The sequence below is a fragment of the Megalobrama amblycephala genome, linkage group LG6 (assembly GCF_018812025.1).
Source record: "Megalobrama amblycephala isolate DHTTF-2021 linkage group LG6, ASM1881202v1, whole genome shotgun sequence".
NCBI classification, from domain to species: Eukaryota; Metazoa; Chordata; class Actinopteri; order Cypriniformes; family Xenocyprididae; genus Megalobrama; species Megalobrama amblycephala.
The window spans coordinates 24,106,278-24,128,558 of record NC_063049.1 but is presented as its reverse complement, the minus strand read 5'-3'; the positions used below and the strand labels follow the sequence as shown (position 1 = coordinate 24,128,558).

Here is a 22,281-nt window from a genome sequence, read left to right as displayed (position 1 = left end):
ATATTTGTTTGAATACATATAAACATCCATTCAGTTTAGAGCAGATCCAAAGGATGAAGTACGCTATACTCCAAGGTAATGATTTTCTTGTTAAATTGATAATGTTATAAATGAATAAAAATGGCTGATTATGATTTCACTTTTTTAACTTTAGTTAGTGTGTAATGTTGCTGTTTGAGCACAAACAACATCTGCAAAGTTATGACTGCCAAATTTCAATGCAAAGGGAGATATTTTCTTTTAAAGAATTCTCAGTTTAAGGACTACAACAAATGGCTGGTAGGGACTACATCAAGCTTCTTCCCGGGTTAGTGACATCAATAACCCTAAAATGTACATAAACCCTGCCCCCAAGAACATGAAACAAAGGGGTGAGGCAATACAGTACATAACAAAAATGCAATAGCATGTCATAAAAGCAAGATGACAACATAAGTTATAACCATAATTAAACTGTACTTGGTTTACTTAGTAAACCAAAGGCAGTCTAAAACCCACGGTTTGAAATCGTGGGTGTTTGTGACATCACAGATTACCTTGTAACCAAGCACAACAACGTGCTGGCAGGCTTTTATCATTAACTATGACTGCTCTGAAGGGAAGTCTCGAGAGAAGCCAGGTTATCCCGGTATATTTTCTGATGATATGAAAAATTGTGTAGATTTAGCAATATAGCGAGTCTATTACGATGTTATGATGAACTATATGTAGTCAAGCAAAAGGCTATTTATATGAATTCATATTAATTAATGACAGAACCGTCGCAATGGCTGTGCCAAGTGTGCGAGCGCATAGGAGCTCGCGCCAAAGTAAAGTGACAGCTGACTTGAAGTAAAGCCAATAAATTTCATGTTTTTGTCCTTCGAAATTTAATACTATAAAACATAGCTAAAACAATATTGCTCTGAGCATGTGCATGTGACCGTGATTCATGTGCATATGTCAGTCAGTGTGGAATCGCACGTCAAGTTCTGAGAGAGCTATTCAGTCCATTATAAATTCTGATTTTGGCCGCCTCTGGAATGAACCAAACCATAGATATTAGCCTACCTGACAAGTTCAAGTAAATACCCTGGAAATCCACGCTCATTCAAGGATGTGCATTTATTTCATGTACGGAGAAGGCACGGGCGCCTGCAAGATTTCATCTGAATGTTTTTTTAAATCTAAAATTGTCAAACATCCATTTAGCGCATGTTCACAGAGGAACACGGCTGCTCGTTCTCTCGATACTGTCTGTTTTACTGAGAAATCGCTTCAGGTGATTCAGTGAGAGAGCAGTCCAAACTAATGCAAGTGGATTCAGACCATTTTGCAAAGGCGTTTTACCAATTCATAGTTTAAAAAACAATTTAAGCACCAGAAAATATGTGAGCAATTCAGTTGCACAGCTGTTAAAGTGAATATACGAAGCGAAGCAAGCTTTTTTCTTAAATATCCACAACACAAACAACAAGTTGCTCGTCACTATAGCAACACTAGACTCTCCGAGCTGGCGTGAGCGAGTGGAGGGGGGGCTAATTTGCATATTCATTGATCCGTGTATATTAAATGAGGCAAGGGTGTAGAGTTACATTCAAGCTATTTAAAGGTATGAAGAAAATTTTTCCACTTGATTTTTTTTTTTAAAAATATGTCATTTTGGTGATCAAAGATGAGTTTTAAGGGATAAATAATTGACTACAGGGGGACTTTAAATAATTTAACTAAATAAATTAAATAGTTTTTAATAACAACAACAATAATAAGTAAATAAATAAATAATAATAATAATTATTAAATAAAATGCATTACATCTCACTATCAAACAAACAAACAAATACATAAATGTATTCACTAGCAACCTCACACTGTCTGTATAGCGTACTTATCCTTTGCATCAGCTCTAACCTGAATAGAATGCTATATAGACTGTATTTTCAGCACAGTGTTTGTCAGTTGTTTGTTTATGTTAGAAGGAAAGGTCAGGTCACATTTGAATGGCTACAGTAAGTAGTCTGTGCTAATGCATGAGTATGTGTTTGCATGTCTATGGAAATGTCTCATATTATTGACTGTTAGAATGATAATTTGGTACCATCACATGTGGACTGCCCCCTTGACGCTCACTTCATTTATGCCACTTGTCACCACAAAATGCTCCCCCGAAACAGGCTGAATAATCTTGCATCAGACCGCTGTCAAATTAACCTCATTCAGAGAATGAATAATGCATAGTATGAAAACAACCCCTCAACACCATCAGCTTGGCGATGTCAGCTCTACTTTCATTTGCTAGATTATCTACTGTACGGCTTTCTGTCTCTTATGGTTCTAGCTATATGAGATACGAATATTTATCTGAGTTACTGTTTGCACCAACTTGTTTAACCCATTTATCTCTTCAACATGTGATATGGAGTCTTGTAGTCCCTTCTGATCTAGTAAGAGACTGTGTAGCTAATACAAAACTGTAGATCTGGCAGCAAACAACATTTTAAAAAAGTAATGCAGAGAAGGCAATACATGCCTTATCTTTGTTGTGCACACACAGAGGATTCAGAGAGCAGTTCTATACACTACTGAACAGAGTGAAAGATAGCAGGACTGAGTCACAGAAAGTGCAGTGTTTGTACCTGCATGAAAGTCCAAGCCAACGGCAAACAAGGTGCCACTGATGGGCATCAGGGTCTCGGCATGGTCACTGGGATCCAAAGCCATTCCACGTATCCCCTCATGAAAAGAGTACATCAGAAAAGAACTCAAGCCTGTGATAGACAACAGCAAGCGAGAGATGTTAGATTGAGGTCAAATGACCGTCACACAGTTTTCTTTGGACACCTTCCACATAAAAGTAGGACGTGAATTGTTGTTTAAAGTGAAGAAAACATGCGTGACATCCCCGCTAACCAAACTGACAGGGAGCACGACAACAGCCTACCTTCACAGGAGAGACGGTCACTTCGCAGGTTGTAGCCGATGGTGCAGGCGCATGTGCGTGTGTTTTCAGACGTGGGCAGACAGAGCTGCGAGCAACCACCATTATTTAACTGACAGGCATTCCTACCTGAGAGAGACCGCAATAAAAGACAACATGGTAATGAATGAAATATTATCTTGAAAAAAAGTCTTTGTGGAGACAACTGTGGACTGTAGTTGTTTGGCTTCTCCATCTCTAACACTTGTACATTATTGCAAGGTAATTATTCCATACCATTCAAAACACTTATATTTCTTAAATATAGGAATGTGATAGGTGACGTTTGTATTCAGATCTACTTGTGCAGCCAGATGAAACTGCAAAAATAATGACTGTTTCATACATTTCCTTAAACTCTCTTATCTTCCATTGCTTATACAAACAAATCTTATGACATTGTATGATCCATTTATACTGTGTGAGAAAAGATTTTAAATATTGTCATTATGCTAAAGCCAAAGCAAAAAAAAAAAAAAAAAAAAAAAAAAAAAGATATCTGGAAAATATTCTGTCTGTATTAAGCTGTGTTACATGTTCACTAGTTTTGAGTTTCTTGATTTGATATTTTGAAGTGTTTAACTGTTTCCATTGTTTACTTCCTGTTTTACTTTCTTCCCATAGTTACCCTTGTTAGTTTCTATAGTTACCCTATATCAGTCTCACCTGTTGCTTGTTAGCCTCTTGTTTGCCTGTGAATATATACCCCTGTGTTTCAGTCTTTGTTGTTGTCTTTACTTCCCATGATAAAGATGTTACGTTTCCTGTCTAACAGTTGGATAATTACTGTCTTCCTGATGTTTGTTTGGATTATTGCCTGCTGCTTTTCAGTTTGGATTATCTTTGTTTGTTTGATTGTGTAAAGACTGCTAGCAATAAGATCCTCACCTCTCCTCAAACACTGCTAACCATAATAAATTGACAGTAGCTTATTTTATACTTATTTTTATTGATAATGTGTACATTGCCATACAAAAGTTTGGAGTTGGTAAGAGCATAAGACTCTTATGAATTTTAAGCAGCTATTACTCCAGTGTCACATGATCCTTCAGAAACCATTCTAATATGCTGAACTGGTGCTCAAGAACTGTTTATAACCACTGAATTTTTTTGTGGTAACTGATTTATTATTATTATTATTATTATTATTATTATTTTCTATTCATCAGATTCTCTGAAAGAAATCTTTTGTAACATTATAACTTTATTTATTGTCACTTTTGTTCAGTTTAATGCGCCCTTGCTAAATGAAAGTAATATCATTTTAATGATATTAAACATGATTATTATATTCTATTGACAGCTCTAGTTTTTAACAGTAGGAAATGGGGTTTGTATGATAATATTCTCTGTAAAATTGCTTTTGGGATGATAACAGAACAGCAGTATACTGTATATTGTCAATTGGCATTCAAATGAAAATGTTTCTCTTCAGGTTTACTGTACCATTCAAAAGTTTATTTATTTATTTTGTTGTTGTTGTTGTTTTAGAGAAATTAATACTTTGGTCCCACTTTATATTAGGTGGCCTTAACTACTATGTACTTACATTTAAATTAATGATTTAATACAATGCACATATTGTGTGCATAAATGTTTTTACATTGTACTTAAATTTTAAAAAATACCAGCATGTAATTACATCTGTAATTAATTTATGTAATTACACTTATAATTACACTGTTGACCCATCCCTTACAACTTAACCCACCCTTAAACCTTGCCATGCCACCTGTCCCTAACCTTACCCGTATCCCACCTCAATAGCAGCCAAAGTGTTTTGCAGTACAAAATGAACACAATAAGTACATTGTACTTATTTTTTGATGTAAGTACATAGTAGTTAAGGCCACCTAATATAAAGTGGGACCAAAGTATTAATTTCTCTAAAACAACAACAACAACAACAACAAAATAAATAAATAAACTTTTGAATGGTACAGTAAACCTGAAGATAAACATTTTCATTTGAATGCCAATTGACAATATACAGTATACTGCTGTTCTGTTATCATCCCAAAAGCAATTTTACAGAGAATATTATCATACAAACCCCATTTCCTACTGTTAAAAACTAGAGCTGTCAATAGAATATAATAATCATGTTTAATATCATTAAAATGAAGCCATCATATCAAAGTTAATATGTTAACATATTCAAAGAATATCTTAAGTTCAAAAAATAATTTGTAAAACCTTTTTCTTTTTGCTCGAGGAAATGAGGGTTTAGAAATAACCCTGTGCAACGTCACCTCTCTTTAGTTCTCTTTAATTTATTTTACTATGTGAAATTAATTATCCATTCCACAAAATTCCCTGTTCCAAAAGATTTCCCCCCAAAATTAGCAGATAAAATTCAAAAAAAGTTTGCAGATTCTATATTGGCCTGCTTATGAGCCATATAGGCAAAGCTAAAGCAGAAGAATAATTTGAGACAGTCTCTGAGGCATGTCATTTACCCTTTTATATGAAAGCAATTCATTAACAAGTTCGCTCACAAAGGTCTGGTCGTAAATTCAGGATATCTCTCCTCATTTGATGAAAGGTTTTAGTGTTTGTGTCAAGTTAAGATGACTTTCCATTCTTTCCATTCTTTCCAGAAGTCTTAATTGTATAACTGAAAGTGAAGAGGAGGGAAACAGTACCACTGTGTATTAGCGCAAGCTCTCATGGAAAGCTCAGCTAATTGCTGTCGGAGAAATTTGGTGGCTGGATAGATTTACATTTGAGCCCGTTTAATGGTCATTCCTTATTCAAGTCGACAGTTTAGTGGGATTCACAGCAATACCGTTAATGGATCTGCCATTAGTATGAATTATTTGCAGAATAACTCACAAAATGGAAAACCAATATCCGAATATATCTCTGCTTAGGCACAGGGAAGATAAGGTTGTGATATCATCTTAAAAAAAGGAAGGTAGAAAACAAAAAATAGTTGACTCATTTAAAACTAGCAATTTACAAGTAAATTAAACAACATGGTGTAATGATCAAAATGTATGGTCTTGTTTATTTCAGCACATTTCTTTTTATAAGCTACTTAAAGACTCCATAAAGTAACAAAGAGAGTTTTGTCCATGCCTGTTTTGAGGCTAATCACTGCTTGTGTAGCTCACAGACTTAATTTACAGATATATGCATTTAAATGAGTAATTCTTCTCTCCCAGGAAAACTGAGTGACTTTTTTTAAACTACAAAGATTTTTGCCCAATCAAATGCTCTCTAGAATGAGGATGTACTATCAAGTAGCGAAATCATAGTACGTGTTTGTGACTCAACTAAAGCCTACTGGCTAAAAGCGACAAACTCTTCGACATATCCTGCCCGAACTTACTGTCTACATGCGAAACACATCAACATGGGAAATAATTGTGAAATCCCTTCAGATAGTCAGTTGTTTAATTTTTGCGGCAACCTTGACTGTATCAGGACACACCTTTCTGACCATCTCTGTCGTACACCTTCATGTGTACCACTCCGCTGGTCTTATTGCGCAGCACCACCGGGTTACGTCCATCCCGTTTGGCTACCGTCCCCAGCTGAGCCAGATCCTCATCGGCCCACCACAGCCTGCCACCTGGAAAAACAGATGAATTATTCATTTCCCAAAGTCACAGAACCAACAGGCCTGACTGCCAATAGAGGCACATGCCATTATCATTTGTTTGTCTCTTTTATACCACATGCATATAATCCGGTGGTGTACTGTGCTCTTTTTGGTGCCAAAATGATGCTACGCTACAGTGTACGGGTGGGCGAGCGAGGTGGTTGGAGAGAGAGAGTGAGCGAGAAAAGTAAAGAGATAGGACTTGAGCATTATGCATGTTCCCTTCCCAGTGTGAGTCAATGAGGCAGAGCTCAGGGCAGCCTGGCTACGTGCCCTGGCTGAAGACAAGGGCTCTTCATTCACAAAGCCATCAGAGTGCATCTATTCTCACAGTGCCGCTGCAGCTAGCAAGCCCCTCGTGTTGTTTCCGCTCTGTAAGGCTGAGTGTGCCACAAAGGGCCTCAGAGATTGTCCTTGGCTCCGAGCCTAGACCATATCTGTCTGCTGCAGGAATACAGGAGAGCTGGAGACAGTCGTGGCTGTGCAACCGTAAAATGAAACACATATTTGTATTTGTTAAAGTAAAGACGGATTGAATGAACCGAATGACACTGAATGAAAAGGCTGAAAAATTAATCAACAAAATGTTAATCTCAGTTCACTTCAAGAGACCATATTCCACTAGTATGTAATTCTTACAATAAAACTGACTTTGGATCAGCAATATGTCTTTACATAAAATTACAAAGATTTTTACAGTTTGGAGGACATTTCAATTAATATTCTGAGATTTTACATTAATACAAATTATTGTACTAACTATTATGCCCCTTTTTACAAGATGTAATATAAGTCTCAGGTATACCCAGAATGTATCTGTGAAGTTTCAGCTCAAAATACCACACAGATCATGTTGTAAATGCCCATTTTTGAGTGGAAGTAGCTTCAAATGCAAATGAGCTGCTGCTTTCCAGAAGAGGGCGGAGCCTTTACAGCTCTTGCCTCAGAACAACAGTCTGACAAAAACTAGAACATCTGTTTGGTTTTGATTATCATCTCTATCGCGGTCACACTCATGTGACATTGCAGTTCTTCATCATCATGAAAATTTATTATCTGTGTGCGTTTTAAAGCCAATTAAAGCAAATTAAACTTCTGATATATGGTTTTCTGATAACACACATCCGAAGCACACACAAAGAGAGCTGGATGTCAGACGCCACGTGTTATGTTTACATCAATATGCTAGTATAACCCTTATGGTAACACTTTAGTATAGGGAACACATATAAACTATTAACTATGACTTGTCCCTCAATAAACTCCTAATTTACTGCTTATTAATAGTTAGTAAGTTAGTTGTTAAGTTTAGGTATTGGGTAGGTTAAGAATGTACAAACCCGATTCCAAAAAAGTTGGGACACTGTACAAGTTGTGAATAAAAAAGGAATGCAATAATTTACAAATCTCATAAACTTATATTTTGTTCACAATAGAATATAGATAACATATCAAATGTTGAAAGTGAGACATTTTGGATTTCATGAGAGCTACACATTCCAAAAAAGTTGGGACAGGTAGCAATAAGAGGCCGGAAAAGTTAAATGTACATATAAGGAACAGCTGGAGGACAAATTTGCAACTTATTAGGTCAATTGTGTCTCAGAAGTCAAGATGGGCAGAGGATCACCAATTCCCCCAATGCTGCGGCGAAAAATAGAGGAGCAATATCAGAAATGAGTTTCTCAGAGAAAAATTGCAAAGAGTTTGAATTTATCATCATCTACAGTGCATAATATCATCCAAAGATTCAGAGAATCTGGAACAATCTCTGTGCGTAAGGGTAAAGGCCGGAAAACCATACTGGATGCCCGTGATCTTCGGGCCCTTAGACAGCACTGCATCACATACAGAAATGCTACTGTAATGGAAATCACAACATGGGCTCAGGAATACTTCCAGAAAACATTGTCGGTGAACACAATCCACCATGCCATTCGCCGTTGCCGGCTAAAACTCTATAGGTCAAAAAAGAAGCCATATCTAAACATGATCTAGAAGCGCAGGTGTTTTCTCTGTGCCAAGGCTCATTTAAAATGGACTGTGGCAAAGTGGATAACTGTTCTGTGGTCAGACGAATCAAAATTTGAAGTTGGGACGCCATGTAATCCGGACTAAAGAGGACAAGGACAATCCAAGTTGTTATCAGCGCTCAGTTCAGAAGCCTGCATCTCTGATGGTATGAGGTTGCATGAGTGCATGTGGCATGGGCAGCTTACACATCTGGAAAGGCACCATCAATGCTGAAAGGTATATCCAAGTTCTAGAACAACATATGCTCCCATTCAGACGTCGTCTCTTTCAGGGAAGACCTTGCATTTTCCAACATGACAATGCCAGTCCACAACCTGCATCAATTACAACATCATGGCTGCGTAGAAGAAGGATCCGGGTACTGAAATGGCCAGCCTGCAGTCCAGATCTTTCACCCATAGAAAAAATTTGGCGCATCATAAAGAGGAAGATGTGACAAAGAAGACCTAAGACAGCTGAGCAACTAGAAGCCTGTATTAGACAAGAATGGGACAAAATTCCTATTCCTAAACTTGAGCAACTTGTCTCCTCAGTCCCCAGACGTTTGCAAACTGTTATAAAAAGAAGAGGGGATGCCACACAGTGGTAAACATGGCCTTGTCCCAACTTTCTTGAGATGTGTTGATGCCATGAAATTTAAAATCAACTTATTTTTCCCTTAAAATGATACATTTTCGTTTAAACATTTGATATGTCATCTATGTTGTATTCTGAATAAAATATTGAAATTTGAAACTTCCACATCATTGCATCCTGTTTTTATTCACAATTTGTACAGTGTCCCAACTTTTTTGGAATCGGGTTTGTAGAATAAGGTCATACAGAATACTAAATATTAGGGGTGTGACGAGACGGGTATCTCACGAGACGAGACGAGACTCGAGATTGAGTTCACGAGACGAGACGAGACAAGATTTTTACACACTATTTTTAAGAAATCCTCAATGGCGAAATACATGACTAGAAAAAAATATTCTGCAGGTGTATTTGAAATGTTTTAACTAATCATCTTGTAATGAATGTCATTTCAGTTCTACTTTCTTACTATTAATTATCATATGCAGTAAAAGACAACAATACTCAAGCACTGTAAAAGGTTTTGCCACTAACTTAACTGACTGACTTCTCTTCTGTATGATTTCAATCTCTTCAGACATTACTGTACATGATTAATGAGCTTCTACAACCTTTGACCTCCTAACTGAACTCCTTTCCACAAACTGATCATAGAAATAAAAACAGTATAAATAAAAATGGTAACACTTTACAATAAGGTCTCATTTATTAACATTAACACATTAACCAACATCAACTAACAAGGAGCAATATATTTGCTACAGTATTTATTAATCTTTGTTTACCGGTATGTTAGTTAATAAAAATAGTCATTCATTGTTAGTTGATGACAGTTCACAGTGCATTAACTAATGTTAACAAATGAAACCTTATTGTTTGTGCTTAATAAGATTAAGAGAAAACTGTTATTCATTTTTATGGTAACACTTTACAAGTTGAAACCATAATCACACTCTCTCAATATTCAAAGTGCAAATAAGACCAACTTTTTCTTTGATACAGAGCTAAGAGATGGTTACAGCTACACTGCCCAGCCTAAAATAGCTTTCATATTGAGAGATATTTGCATTAATCAAGGAGCCGCTTTCAAAATGCGGGTATTGAAATCGCGTTTGAATGCGCGCGCGCGTTTACTTTCACTTTCAGCGATCGCGTGTAACTCTTTAAATATGGAGCGGCGGCGACCGTTATCCAACTGAATTAAATGTTTTTTATTTAAACACAAAGCAAAAGGACAGTGGAGGCGTAATGTAAACGTAGCGGTGGCATATTCTTTCCTAATCATCCTAACACTCTGTCATGGCAACATCACGAGACTACTTTTCGCCTCAACGAGAAATCTCGTCACACTTTAGTCTCGCGAGATCTCGTGACACGAGATCTCGTCACACCCCTACTAAATATACTAAAATATACTAAATATACTATAAATACTAAATACTAATAAATAGCCAATATTCTAGTAATATGCATGCTAATAAGCAACTAGTTAAAAGGCCTTAAAAAAAAGTGTTACCACTTATTATATCTACTTGGTAACACTTTATTTTAGGGTCTTTTAAGTTGTTATTAGCATGCATATTACTAGAATATTGGCTATTTATTAGTACTTATTAAGCACATATTAATGCCTTATTCTGCATGACCTTATTCTACATTTTTAATTGAATGAATTAACTTTAGAAGCTTTAATAAGAATACATTTCTTACTTGAATGCTGCTGTTAAATGGTCAGGCGAGGAGATATACATGGCAGACTGTGAGGGCTTACTAAGGGTGGGGTCTATGCAAATAGGGCAGAGTTCATCAGCAGTCATGGGCGGGGCCTAGGCATTTTGTGAGATAGTCATCACTGCAGAACACGAGATCCAGGGGGCGAGGCTGGATACAGATCCAACTCCTCCCACTTGACATATCCCTTTACCTACCCGTCTCTGCCCGCTGGATCTAAACCATCTCCACGCCCAGGATCTGGATCCAACTCCTGCCACTTTACATATCCCTAAACCTACCCGTCTCTGCGACCTGGATCTTGTGTTCTGCAGTGAGGGGTTACTGCATTTTGTGATGTCACAAAAGGTAGAATCTGCAAATGGCTTGTTCTGACACATTGCTTATGATTTATGGGGATTAAAAAAGAGGAGATGGTGGATTTTTACCATTATAGGGTGGTTGTGTACACACACTGCCGACACACATTCATGTAAAAGTGAATTTTGCATCCAATTACCCCTTTAATGGAACCAATGTGAATTTCAGTAAGGGATCCTAAAACTAAGAAAAAAAAAAAAGGGGGGAAAAGAAAGGTTACAATAAAAAAAAAATTGAGTTGGTATTCTATTCCCTATTCATCAAGGATACATTAAATAGATCAAAACTGAGAGAAAATAAATTTATAATGTTTAATTTCAAAGATTTCTATTTCAAATGCTGTTCTTTTGACATTTAAATTAATCAAAGAATAAAAGCAGCACAACTGTTTTTGACATTAACATAAGAAACGTTTCTAGAAAACCAAATCAGCAAAGATTTCTGAAGGATCGTGCGACACTGAAGACTGGAGTAATGGCTGCGGAAAATTCAACTCTGTCATCACAGGAATAAAATGCATTTGAAAATATATTAAAATAGAAAACAGTTATTTTAAATTGTAATAATATTTCACAATATTACAGTTTTTACTGTATTTTTTAGCATTAGAGTCTTCTTTCAAAAATATTTTTAAAAATCTTACCGACCCCAAACTTGTGAACGGTAGTGTATATAAAAAATGCATTTGTACACCTATTACTTTTGCCCTAAAATGCTGTCTCTGTAGGCAGCTCACTTGGATTTAGAACAGAGCAATTGCCTACTGCATGCTTAAACTCTTTCATACCTGTATGTATGCAGTGAGTACAAGCACAAATATTTTTCTCCTCCATAAACCAGAAACAAATACTAGTGTCATTTAGGCCACAGAGAGTCTCCAAGAAGATATTTGCTTTTTGTAGTGAGGCCAACTGTGCATAAACGACATCCCTGAGCAGCCAGTAGCGTATTTGACATTCAGGATTGCTTGCATAGGTCATCACTGCAGTCAATATTAATCTTTACCTGTCCAGAGTGAGAGACGTCAGAGATTGCTTCTGGGTGTAATGTCCATTTAAACTGTTTGATCACAGACAAGCACAGGTCTTAAGGTGACACACAGCCCACTAAACAGCAGCTTGCACTTCCCTGAGTGGTCACATCCCATTAAAGATTCTACCAGGAGGAGGTGGCGAGACTGGATCCTGTCAGCAAAATTGCTTTCATTTCTTCAGTCATCATGCTCTTCAATTACCGTTTCACGGTCTAATAACAGATGTGACTTTGATGCAAGGCGGCCATTGAATTTTTTTTTTTTTTTTTTTTAATAACGATGCTGCATCTTTCAAACAGTCGCCGCTCATATCGATCTTCTGATCATCTGTCTCCGCCGAGTATATTTCCCTGCACACCTTCCTGTAATGATAAGGTCTGTCCCTCAACACATGCTACAGGGTGGTTGATTTTACCGTGCCAGGTGGTTGAAATCGTAAACCATTTCCCTTACAGCAATACCAAAGTAAATTTACGGGGACATCAACTGATAGCATGTTATAAAGGTTAACCTTGGCAAATCCCCTAATTTATGTTGCTTTTTCTGGGAGGGAGATAGAGCCGATAGAGACTGAAGATCTTATGGAGGCTATATGAAACATCGACCCGCTATGTACCCCAGCATCACACGAAAATCATATAGCCTAATGGAAAAGTTTGTTTCATTCATGTTCAAAACTAAACAGTCTACCTGTAATTTTGAGGACATGAGCAAATCATAAGCCACCCTTTTATATATATATATATATATATATATATATATATATATATATATATATATATATATATATATATATAATATATAAGGGTGGCTTTAAACTAGTTTTATTTAATTTCTTTTGGTCATTGCATAATTATTTGCACCATTTCATAGTTTTGATGACTTATTATTATTTTAAATTGTGGAAAACAATAGTAATAAAGAATAAGAAAGTGTACCTTAACTTTTGACTTGTAGTGCATATGAGCTGAAGGGGCAGTAATGTATTCGGTATTTTTTCCCTCTTTATGCTGAATCTGACTCTTTGTTCTCTGATGACATTCTCATGCTGCATATTAATATATACCATTCTTTTAGATCTCTGTGGGTAACCTGCATGGCAATGTGCCATATGCATTATAAAAACACAGACTGCCGATATTTGAAAGAAAAGCAGCGTTTTGTGGGCTTGGAAGGGATAGCTGTCTTATCATAAGGAGTATACGTGCAGAACCTGGTCTGCTTTACTTATCACAAACATAACATCAATCACACGGAGACTCTTTCATCTCCTCGCCTTGTTTCCTTTCATATTCACATTGAGGATGTGATTACTTTATATTTTATACTTTATAATGAACATGGCAAGGTAAATATGCTGTACATCTGCAAGGCATTTTAAGAGAAGGAAATTGTCTAAAGCCATTGTTTGACTGGTTCATATTCAGCATGGAAGAGGAAAACATGGAATTCTAAGTGAAATTCCACCCACTTATCCACTCAAGAGTCTGTGAGATCATCCACCCACCTGCAAGCATATGTAATCGGCCCCTGGCCATTCAGGTTCTAAGATGGTCTTTCCTTTATAGAGGTGTGATACAACTTGAAAAATTTTAGAATTGATCCATAATACCGGTGGCATGTGGTGTATATACATGAGTATTTAAGATTGGGGTCAGTAAGATTTATTTTTTGATAGAAATAAATTTTATTCACCAAAGATGCATTAAATTGATCAAAAGAAAGACTTTTGCATTGTTCCAAAAATCTATTTCAAATAAATCCTGTTCTTTTCATATTCATCAGAGCATAATAAAAAGACAGTTTCCACACTGATAATAATAATAATAATAATAATAATAATAATAAATATAGCTGCAAGCAGCAATTACGGGGCCAAGCACAAAAACGGCACAAGAAGCCAGCCAACATGGCTGGGAGCATCAGACCAACAGCAGCAGTGAGCAATTAGAAAAAAAAGTTATTAGCATTTTTGTCAATTTTGTTATAACTTTTGACCACAAGGTGGCGCTGGTCTGGAACCTCTCAGGCTCCTTCAGGGCATTGTCCTGATGACCCATATCAAATTTATGAATTTTGGTCAAACCCTTCAGAAGTTATAAGCAAAAAAAGCCATTTTTCATATCTCCACTCCAGTAGGTGGCGCTGCGCCGAAACACTGTATGGTGCCTCAGGTCATGATTGTGATTACACGTACCAAGTTTGGTCTGAATATGATAAAGCATTGCAGAGATACAGCTTCAAGAGTCGTTTTTGCATCATGCCTCAAATTCGTTGCGCTGGTATACGAAAACGGTTTGACTTATCGACTTGAAATCCATAACTTTTTTGTTGACATGGTCTGAAGATGATACGGTTCGATTTTGGTGAAAATTGGAGCAACGGTCTAGGAGGAGTTCGAAAAAGTAGGTTTTTAAAGAAAAACAATACAGCGGACAGGAAGTTCAGCTAACTATGTCAAACTTGATATCTATTTTCTCAGCATGACCCACAGAAGGCTGACTGAGACCAGATTCATTCCAATCGGTTAACATAGTCAAAAGTTATTAGCATTTTTGTAAATTTTGTTATAACTTTTGACCACAAGGTGGCGCTGGTCCGAAACTTCTCAGGCTCCTTCAGGGCATTGTGCTGATGACCCATACCAAGTTTCGTAACGATACGCTAATGCGTTCGTAAAATACAGCATTTTAGCACAAAATTCAAAATGGCCGACGGCCAAAATGTCCGATATGGGAAAATTGGTTAGCATTCGACTCAGCATGATGCCCCAATCCAACGAGACCAAATTTATGATTTTTGGCCAAACCCATCAGAAGTTATAAGCAAAAACATAAATTTTTCATATCTCCGCACCAGTAGGTGGCGCTGCGCCGAAACGCTGCATGTTGCCTCAGGTCATGCTTGTGATGACAGGTACCAAGTTTGGTCTGAATACGATAAAGCGTTGCGGAGATACAGTCTTATGTCTATTTTCACAAGCACTACGTACAATTTGTTCGCGTGTTTTTCGAAAACGGTTTGAGGAATCAACTTGAATTCCGTAACTTTTTGTCGGCATGGTCTGAAGATGATCTGGTTCAATTTTCGTGAAAATCGGAGTAACGGCCTAGGAGGAGTTCGAAAAAGTACGTTTTTCAGAAAATTCAAAATGGCGGAAAAATTTTCATGACGGAAAATGACGTCATATGGTGCAATCGATTCGTCGTGACCTAAGGAATCAGAGGAAAAAAGAATTTTGTTTCTAGCACTTACGGTTCAAAAGTTATTAGCATAAACATAAGTGCAACTTTGGACAGCTGGTGGCGCTAAAGGGATTGAGATAGAGACTCCAAATTTGCTATGGACATAGCTCAGACTGTCCTCTAACTGTGTGCCAAATTTCATAACTTTCCCGCAAGCGGTTCTATGGGCTGTCATAGACTTCAAGAGCGGAAGAAGAAGAAGAAGAAGAAGAATAATAAAAAAAAAAAAAAAAAAAAGAACGCCAACAATAACAATAGGTGCCTCCGCACCTTCGGTGCTTGGCCCCTAATAAAATGCTTCTTGAGCATGAAATCAACATATAAGAATGATTTCTGAAGGACCATGTGACTGGAGTAATGGCTGTCACAGAAAAAAAAAAAAAAAACATGTTAAAAATGATTAAATCACATTTTAAATTAAATAATATTTCACACCATTTTTACAGACCCCAAACTTTTGAATATGTGCATACACACTAGATGGGCAGTATGGAGCAATTCAGCATGTTAAAGAAAATCTTATAAGAAATGTGATGTAGTAGAAAACTTTCTACTAAAATAATCAACCATCTACTGCATTTTTGTACTGATTTATTGCACTTGGGAGCAGTGTTGGGTGTAACGAGTTACTAAGTAACGCATTACTGTAATTAAATTACTTATCCACTGAAAAAGTAAAGTAAGGGATTACTGTTCATTTTTAGGTAATTTAATTACAGTTACTTATAATGTACTTGCGTTACATACTGTAAATTAGTTCAACAGTTCTGTTTAAATCAATATTGAATTTAAAAGGTAAAAGTGAACGCTGCCTCTTTAAAGTCGTTAGCTGTAGTGCAGTTGCGCGTGAGTTCACAGCTTCGCACCAGTTGGCTGCGTAGTCGCTGTCTGAAGATGTCAGCAGAAGTGAGTGGCTATTTTGCAGAATGGAAATATTCCAATGACTTCACTTTTTTGACACAGGTAGGCAAGAACATTACGGTAAATGTAAGCTATGTCCTAGGAAGAAAAAACTGTGCACACTCTCTGAGAGACGGTCTTCAGTCAGTGCGCTCTTGACCAAAGCGCACACACATAGCTGCTTCTCGCGAGTGTCAGATTTCCGGGGTTTATTACACATAAACGTTCAAAAATGCCCGTCTTGGCGTATATTCGTGTTGGTTATGTGAATGTGAACAGCATGTGTGACAGCAACCTTTAAAACATGCTACTGTCTACTATTGGCTGTCTGTATTATAAATGATAATCAAACAACAAAAGAAAAGCTTTAATAAGGACTAATCTATAATTAATTTATACAGTTATCACTATGCAGAGTTATTTCATATTTGATTGTTCAATTTCTGTGGTATTTTTACTTACTACTATTAGCTGAAAAAAAAAAAAAAAAGCATTGTTTTATTTGTATTTTTATATTTTCACCGTAGTATAGACTTTGGTATCGAGTATTGTGCACCTTTGGTGGTATCGGTACCGACTACTAGATTTTTGGTAAAGTGACATCCCTATTTGTTACTAAAAAGTAAATAAAAGTATTAAAGTATTATAGTAGTATTAAAGTTATATAAAGTATTATATTATATGTTTAAAAAAAGTTAAAATGTTTTAAAAAGCTATAAAAGTCTAAACTATTCCATGTTTGATTAAATTATTAAAAGAGTTTCCTTTCTATTGTCTATTCGGTCAAGGTTTATAGGGAAGTAATTAGTAAGTTACTTATCGAGTAATTAAATTACTTTTCAGACAGAGTAATTAGTAAAGTATTTTAAATACAACATTGATGATGTAATTAGTAATTAATTACTTTTTTGAAGTAACTTACCCAACACTGCTTGGGAGTATTTAAAATCATATTCTATTGTAGTCTTCCAAGAAAGGGCATAGCAAGCATGTTCAGTCTAAACGCAAAAACATGCATACCAAAAACACATCTCTGGCAGTTTGTCATACTATAAATGAGAAACATAACTGTCCACCAAACAGACTCATAGGTTTTTGCAGAAGTAATGGAAAGCATTTCCTCTATGGAACAAAGGCCTATTAATTGTGATAGATAGCACCTACTGAATGCATCATTTTGCTGTTTTGCTGTACCGTGCTACTTCTTTGAAAGTAACCCATTAGTCTTTGTGGCAGCCTGCATTCTGCTCCCAATTTAATAATGACTCAAACTTTGTTTAATTAAAAGAGTCTGTCACCACTTCTTACAAATTGCATTTGTTTTTCAGCTCATCATAGCTGCTCTAAAATAGAACGTGACTATAGAGGTTTTCCAAAGATTAATACCTATGCAGCATGCAGACAGTGTAATCAGTTAAAATTGGGGTTTAGGGAAATAAATACATGCTAATGAATAATTTGCGAGCATACATTTCCACCCACGAAGACAGACAGAGAGTAATGTGAGAAAGCATGTCAGATGCCATCGAAAACAAGAGAGTGTAATACATTTATGGCAAAGAGAAAGAGAAATCGTCTAATACAAAAAAAAGAGAAAGCGCACAAATAAAAGCTTTGCTGCATTTACTGCTTGCATTTGCAAGTTATGCAACTCTCTCCCCATCTGATGCTGCCAGCATGACTGAATTTTCTATAATCCCTAGAATTACAGCTTCTGTCCAATGTTTAAAGTAATTTGAGTCATACAGTAGGCCTAAAAAGTGTGATTAAAAATTGCATTGAATCAAATGGATATCTTCCAAGACAGCCTTTATTAGCTTGGTCTATATAAAGCTAAATCAATCAAACTTCTCCACTTCTCTAACAATGAGTTGTATGTTTACATTCCTCAGGGAACCAAAATTGGGTCTTTATTCTCATTCCATGATGGGTTTCCTGGGGCTAAACGGAAATTGTTAAATCTATTTTGACAAAATGTCTTTATTTTGTCGGTTTATCAATCTGAAGCAATGTAGCTGTAGACTCACGGTGCCAGACTTGACTATCGACATAAAATCGAATATATATCATAACTAACTCTGATCATGTACTGACAATTTTTACAGAAAAAGACCATCTGACCAATATGTAACATGACCAACCACAGTTTGTTCTTTTACCCAGACATATAGGGATGGTAAATCATAACTCATTTAAATGCTGGCCCAACAATCTCTGTGAACAGAACACAAATGACTGGAAATGTAAGTAGACTTATTTATGTATAAAATAAGTCCAGATAAAAATAAACATGAGAAAAGGGGAATATACAGTTCTGATTATGGTTATCTAGTCCAATTGCTACTAAATGCCTTTAAAAAAAGAAAACAGAACCTTTCCAAGATTTAATGGCAAAATCTTTGCAAACTTTGACAAAATCCAGCAACCAGTTCTTCTTCGGAAAATCTCATTGTTGCAACCGGGTGCCTTTTAAAAATAATTTTGTTTCTGATAAAAGTGATAAATGGCAGCCAGCTGATAACCAACCAGATGGTCTGAGGGCATGCAATGTGAGACTAATTTACACATTCCTTTACCACTTTTGACTTTCACTTATTTTTTTCTTAAAAATATGCTCCTCATGGTATACGTTACCAAAGCACCAAAGTCCAGTAATTTAATGAAGAATTCTCAAACTCAAACATTAATTAGAAAAACAAATGCAGATAAAACATCAGCCATATGCCTTCAAATCAACACGTAAGCGGCCATTTTCTTACGGTTAATGGTGGTTAACCTTTGACCTAAGCCTGACTAATGAAGAGGGAATTAGAGGCTCTATCACTTACCCATGACTGCTAGAGCCGTGGCTTTAGTTAAGTCCCTCTTCATGCTTTCAATGACCTCAAAGCCACTACCATCCAGATTGCACCTGTTGATAGTACCATTAGCAGAACTGATCCAATACATCTTCCCGGCTGGAAAGTCAATCGAAAGTCCTGAGGGAAAACAAGAAGTCAGCTAGAAACTGTTTGGAATACGTTATGATCATTACTTCAAAATATACCTCCCATGTCCTATATATTTATCTGAGTGTGAGATGTTTTTTTTTTACAGCTTGACATATAGTTGTGACCTCTTTGTGGCACTCTAAATCACTTCACTAAAATTCATCTCTGTCTAAAACATGTTTCAAAAGAGGAAATGGTGAGGGTTTGACAGAGTGGGAAAATTGATTGTGACAAGTGAAGGATATTTCAATTGAGTGTCAGGACAGCTTTGATTGAGAGGGGCTAGTGCATGATATACTCCCAACAACAACAGACAAGACTTTTAACTCTCTTTTCTAAGACTGCTTTTTAAACAAAAGGAGCATGTGCTTTGCAATGAATGTCCAGGCACACTATATTTAAGCTGGAGGAAGGGAACTATGTAAAAGTTTTACTCAGAAAAACAAACCAAAAAAACCCAAAAAACCTTAGCTTCAGAAATAGATTGATGAAACCAAGAGGCCAGGGAGTTTTTCCCATAAAGTAACTTTGATGCACAGTCTTTGTAAAGCAACCTGTTAAATCGCAATTGTCTAGGGGTCCTGACTTTGTAATATATATGAAACTTATATTCTGAAGCCTTTAAATTCAGCAGCAGTTTATAGAGACAGCTGACCGACATTGCAAGCTCAAGTTTGCAATGGCTATATTTAAAATGAATTAACAACTGCAATTGCTTTACTGTAGGTCAAGACTACGTTGGGGTGACTAATCAAAGGTCTGTTCACAAGAACCATTTACATTTTAGACTGAAATGGATTTCACTGCCCATTTTAAATAAGTTATGTAAGTTGTGTTTTTTTATATTTCTTATCTTTTTGTGGAAATAAGATATGATGACTTGCAAAATGTGTACTTTGTACTTTGAAGGTTTAAAGAAAATTGTAAGGAACAAAAAGTATGATTTCCTCGGAAATATAATTAAGTAAGAGTACAAATATTTCATTTCAAAATTTTGAAAAATAAGACTTAAGTATAGTAATGAAGTACAATTACTCATGTACTTTAAACCCCTGTGAATGTAAGAATGGCAAGGCAATCAGAGAGAGAAATTTAACATACAGTAATAGTGACACTTTCTCTGATAGAATGAAATGAGACATACCAACTGGTTCTCTCTGGTTCTGATGAAGAACCTTCCTGTTACTTCCATCCATATTGGCTACGTTTATTGTATTTCCATCAGTCCAGTAAATTTTTCTAGACCATGGAACACAAAATAAAAAGTGAGGCATGAGTTAAAATAATTCTTATGTTTGTTTTTAAGGTTGACATGACAAATAAATAAATAAATTAGTGTGAATACATTGATTTATTCACACTAATTAATAAGAAATTTCTAAATGACAGAATAAATAAATTAATTAGAGCAATAAGAACAAACAAAAATCTTATTTAATCATACTTGCAATCTGTCCATGTGGGCTGCTTACCCTTTGGCTGGGTGAACAGTCAGACACTTTGGTTTGTCAATCCCATGGATGACTGAGGTTTTTAGAGATCCGTCTAGTCGGGCAACATTGATCTGCGTCTCCTCATTCTCAGAGCTCAGCCAATACATGTTCCTTGAGAGCCAATCTATTGCCAGCCCACGGCAGTTTTGAATATCTGCATGTACCAGAGATAGCCATTAACAGAGAGGAGCACATTACAACAAGCCTCATGGGTGACTGCAATACTTCTGCGCATGCTGTAATAAAATGTTGTTGAGCAAATCACTTGCAAAGGCACATGGTTGGCATACTGATCAGTTTGAGAAGGTTGAGAAGCACATATACTGTGCTTTATAACAGAGCACTTACAATGTACAACAGTCTTCATCTCGCACTACTTTTGCTTTTCTTAATGCTTTTCGGAGAAGCTATCCCCGGGGAACTTCACAAACAAGCTCTCCTATCGCATAATATGTTATTTATGTTCTGCCGCACACTCCTTCAACCATCATTTTTTTTAATGCAAGCCGCCTGTGAACACAGTCTTCTCATAATTGAAAAAAAAAACAATTTAACACTGAGTGTCAGCCAAATAAAACGGTATTTCAGCTCAAGCCTACAATGTGGCAGCAGAGAAAAAAAGAAATAAATTATTAATAGCACAGAAATAAAATACCTCACTTAGGTGGTGTTTATTGACAAAAATCTTACATCAACCACACAGAACATGAAAAAGGAAAGAAGAGAAAACACTTGACTTCCTGTTTTGACTCACCTCCGGAAATGACAGTTTGAAGGCCTGTTCCGTTGATGAATGCGCGTTTTATTGTTTGAGTCTTAACGTCCGCCCAGTATATCCTTTCCTCAAGAGCGTCGTAATCCACCACAGTGACATCATCGATGTCAGGAACCGTCAAAGCAGTCATGACATTCATGTACGGATTATCAATGTCCACTCCACGGATCTCAGAGCGCCTCACATACAGCAGGAACTTCTTCAGGGCTGATGTGCGTGCCAAAACAAAAAATATATAAGTCAATACTCGCTACAGAAAGCTCAAACTGATCTATACTTTTGTATGTATGTTCTGTTTATTGAGAGCTACATACTCACCCACACAAGAGAGGTTGTTGAGGGAGAGCTTCATGAGATGAGGACACAAACAAGATGCTGTGCGGTTATAATCAATGAGACAAAGGTGGGAGCAAGGACCTCTTCCACTGTTTTCTTCGCACGGGTTTGAGGCTGAAAAACCCAGGGTGGAATGCATTTAAACCAGGGAAAGGAAACACAAGAAGGAGAAAAATCATTATCACATCATATGAATTAAGAAGAACAGCTCTCCTAAAAGGTGCCAGGAACAACATCTGCTGAAT

The 22,281-nt window shown here is 36.5% G+C and overlaps 1 protein-coding gene across 7 annotated transcripts in view; it reads right to left on the bottom strand.

The window, feature by feature from the left end:
• lrp1bb (low density lipoprotein receptor-related protein 1Bb) overlaps nucleotides 1-22,281 on the bottom strand; it is a 351,504-nt gene that overhangs the window by 84,672 nt on the left and 244,551 nt on the right. For all 7 annotated transcript variants that reach the window (XR_007185289.1, XR_007185290.1, XM_048193502.1 and 4 more), the window contains 8 exons: nucleotides 22,019-22,150; nucleotides 21,680-21,907; nucleotides 20,905-21,079; nucleotides 20,577-20,671; nucleotides 19,271-19,420; nucleotides 6,393-6,533; nucleotides 2,921-3,046; nucleotides 2,616-2,747 (listed from right to left, as the gene is read on the bottom strand). Coding sequence is in view for 5 of the 7 variants with exons in the window: in XM_048193502.1 (XP_048049459.1) it covers nucleotides 2,616-2,747; nucleotides 2,921-3,046; nucleotides 6,393-6,533; nucleotides 19,271-19,420; nucleotides 20,577-20,671; nucleotides 20,905-21,079; nucleotides 21,680-21,907; nucleotides 22,019-22,150 (1,179 nt within the window). In the remaining 2 variants the exon portion in view is untranslated. The remainder of the gene's footprint in view (nucleotides 1-2,615; nucleotides 2,748-2,920; nucleotides 3,047-6,392; nucleotides 6,534-19,270; nucleotides 19,421-20,576; nucleotides 20,672-20,904; nucleotides 21,080-21,679; nucleotides 21,908-22,018; nucleotides 22,151-22,281) is intronic.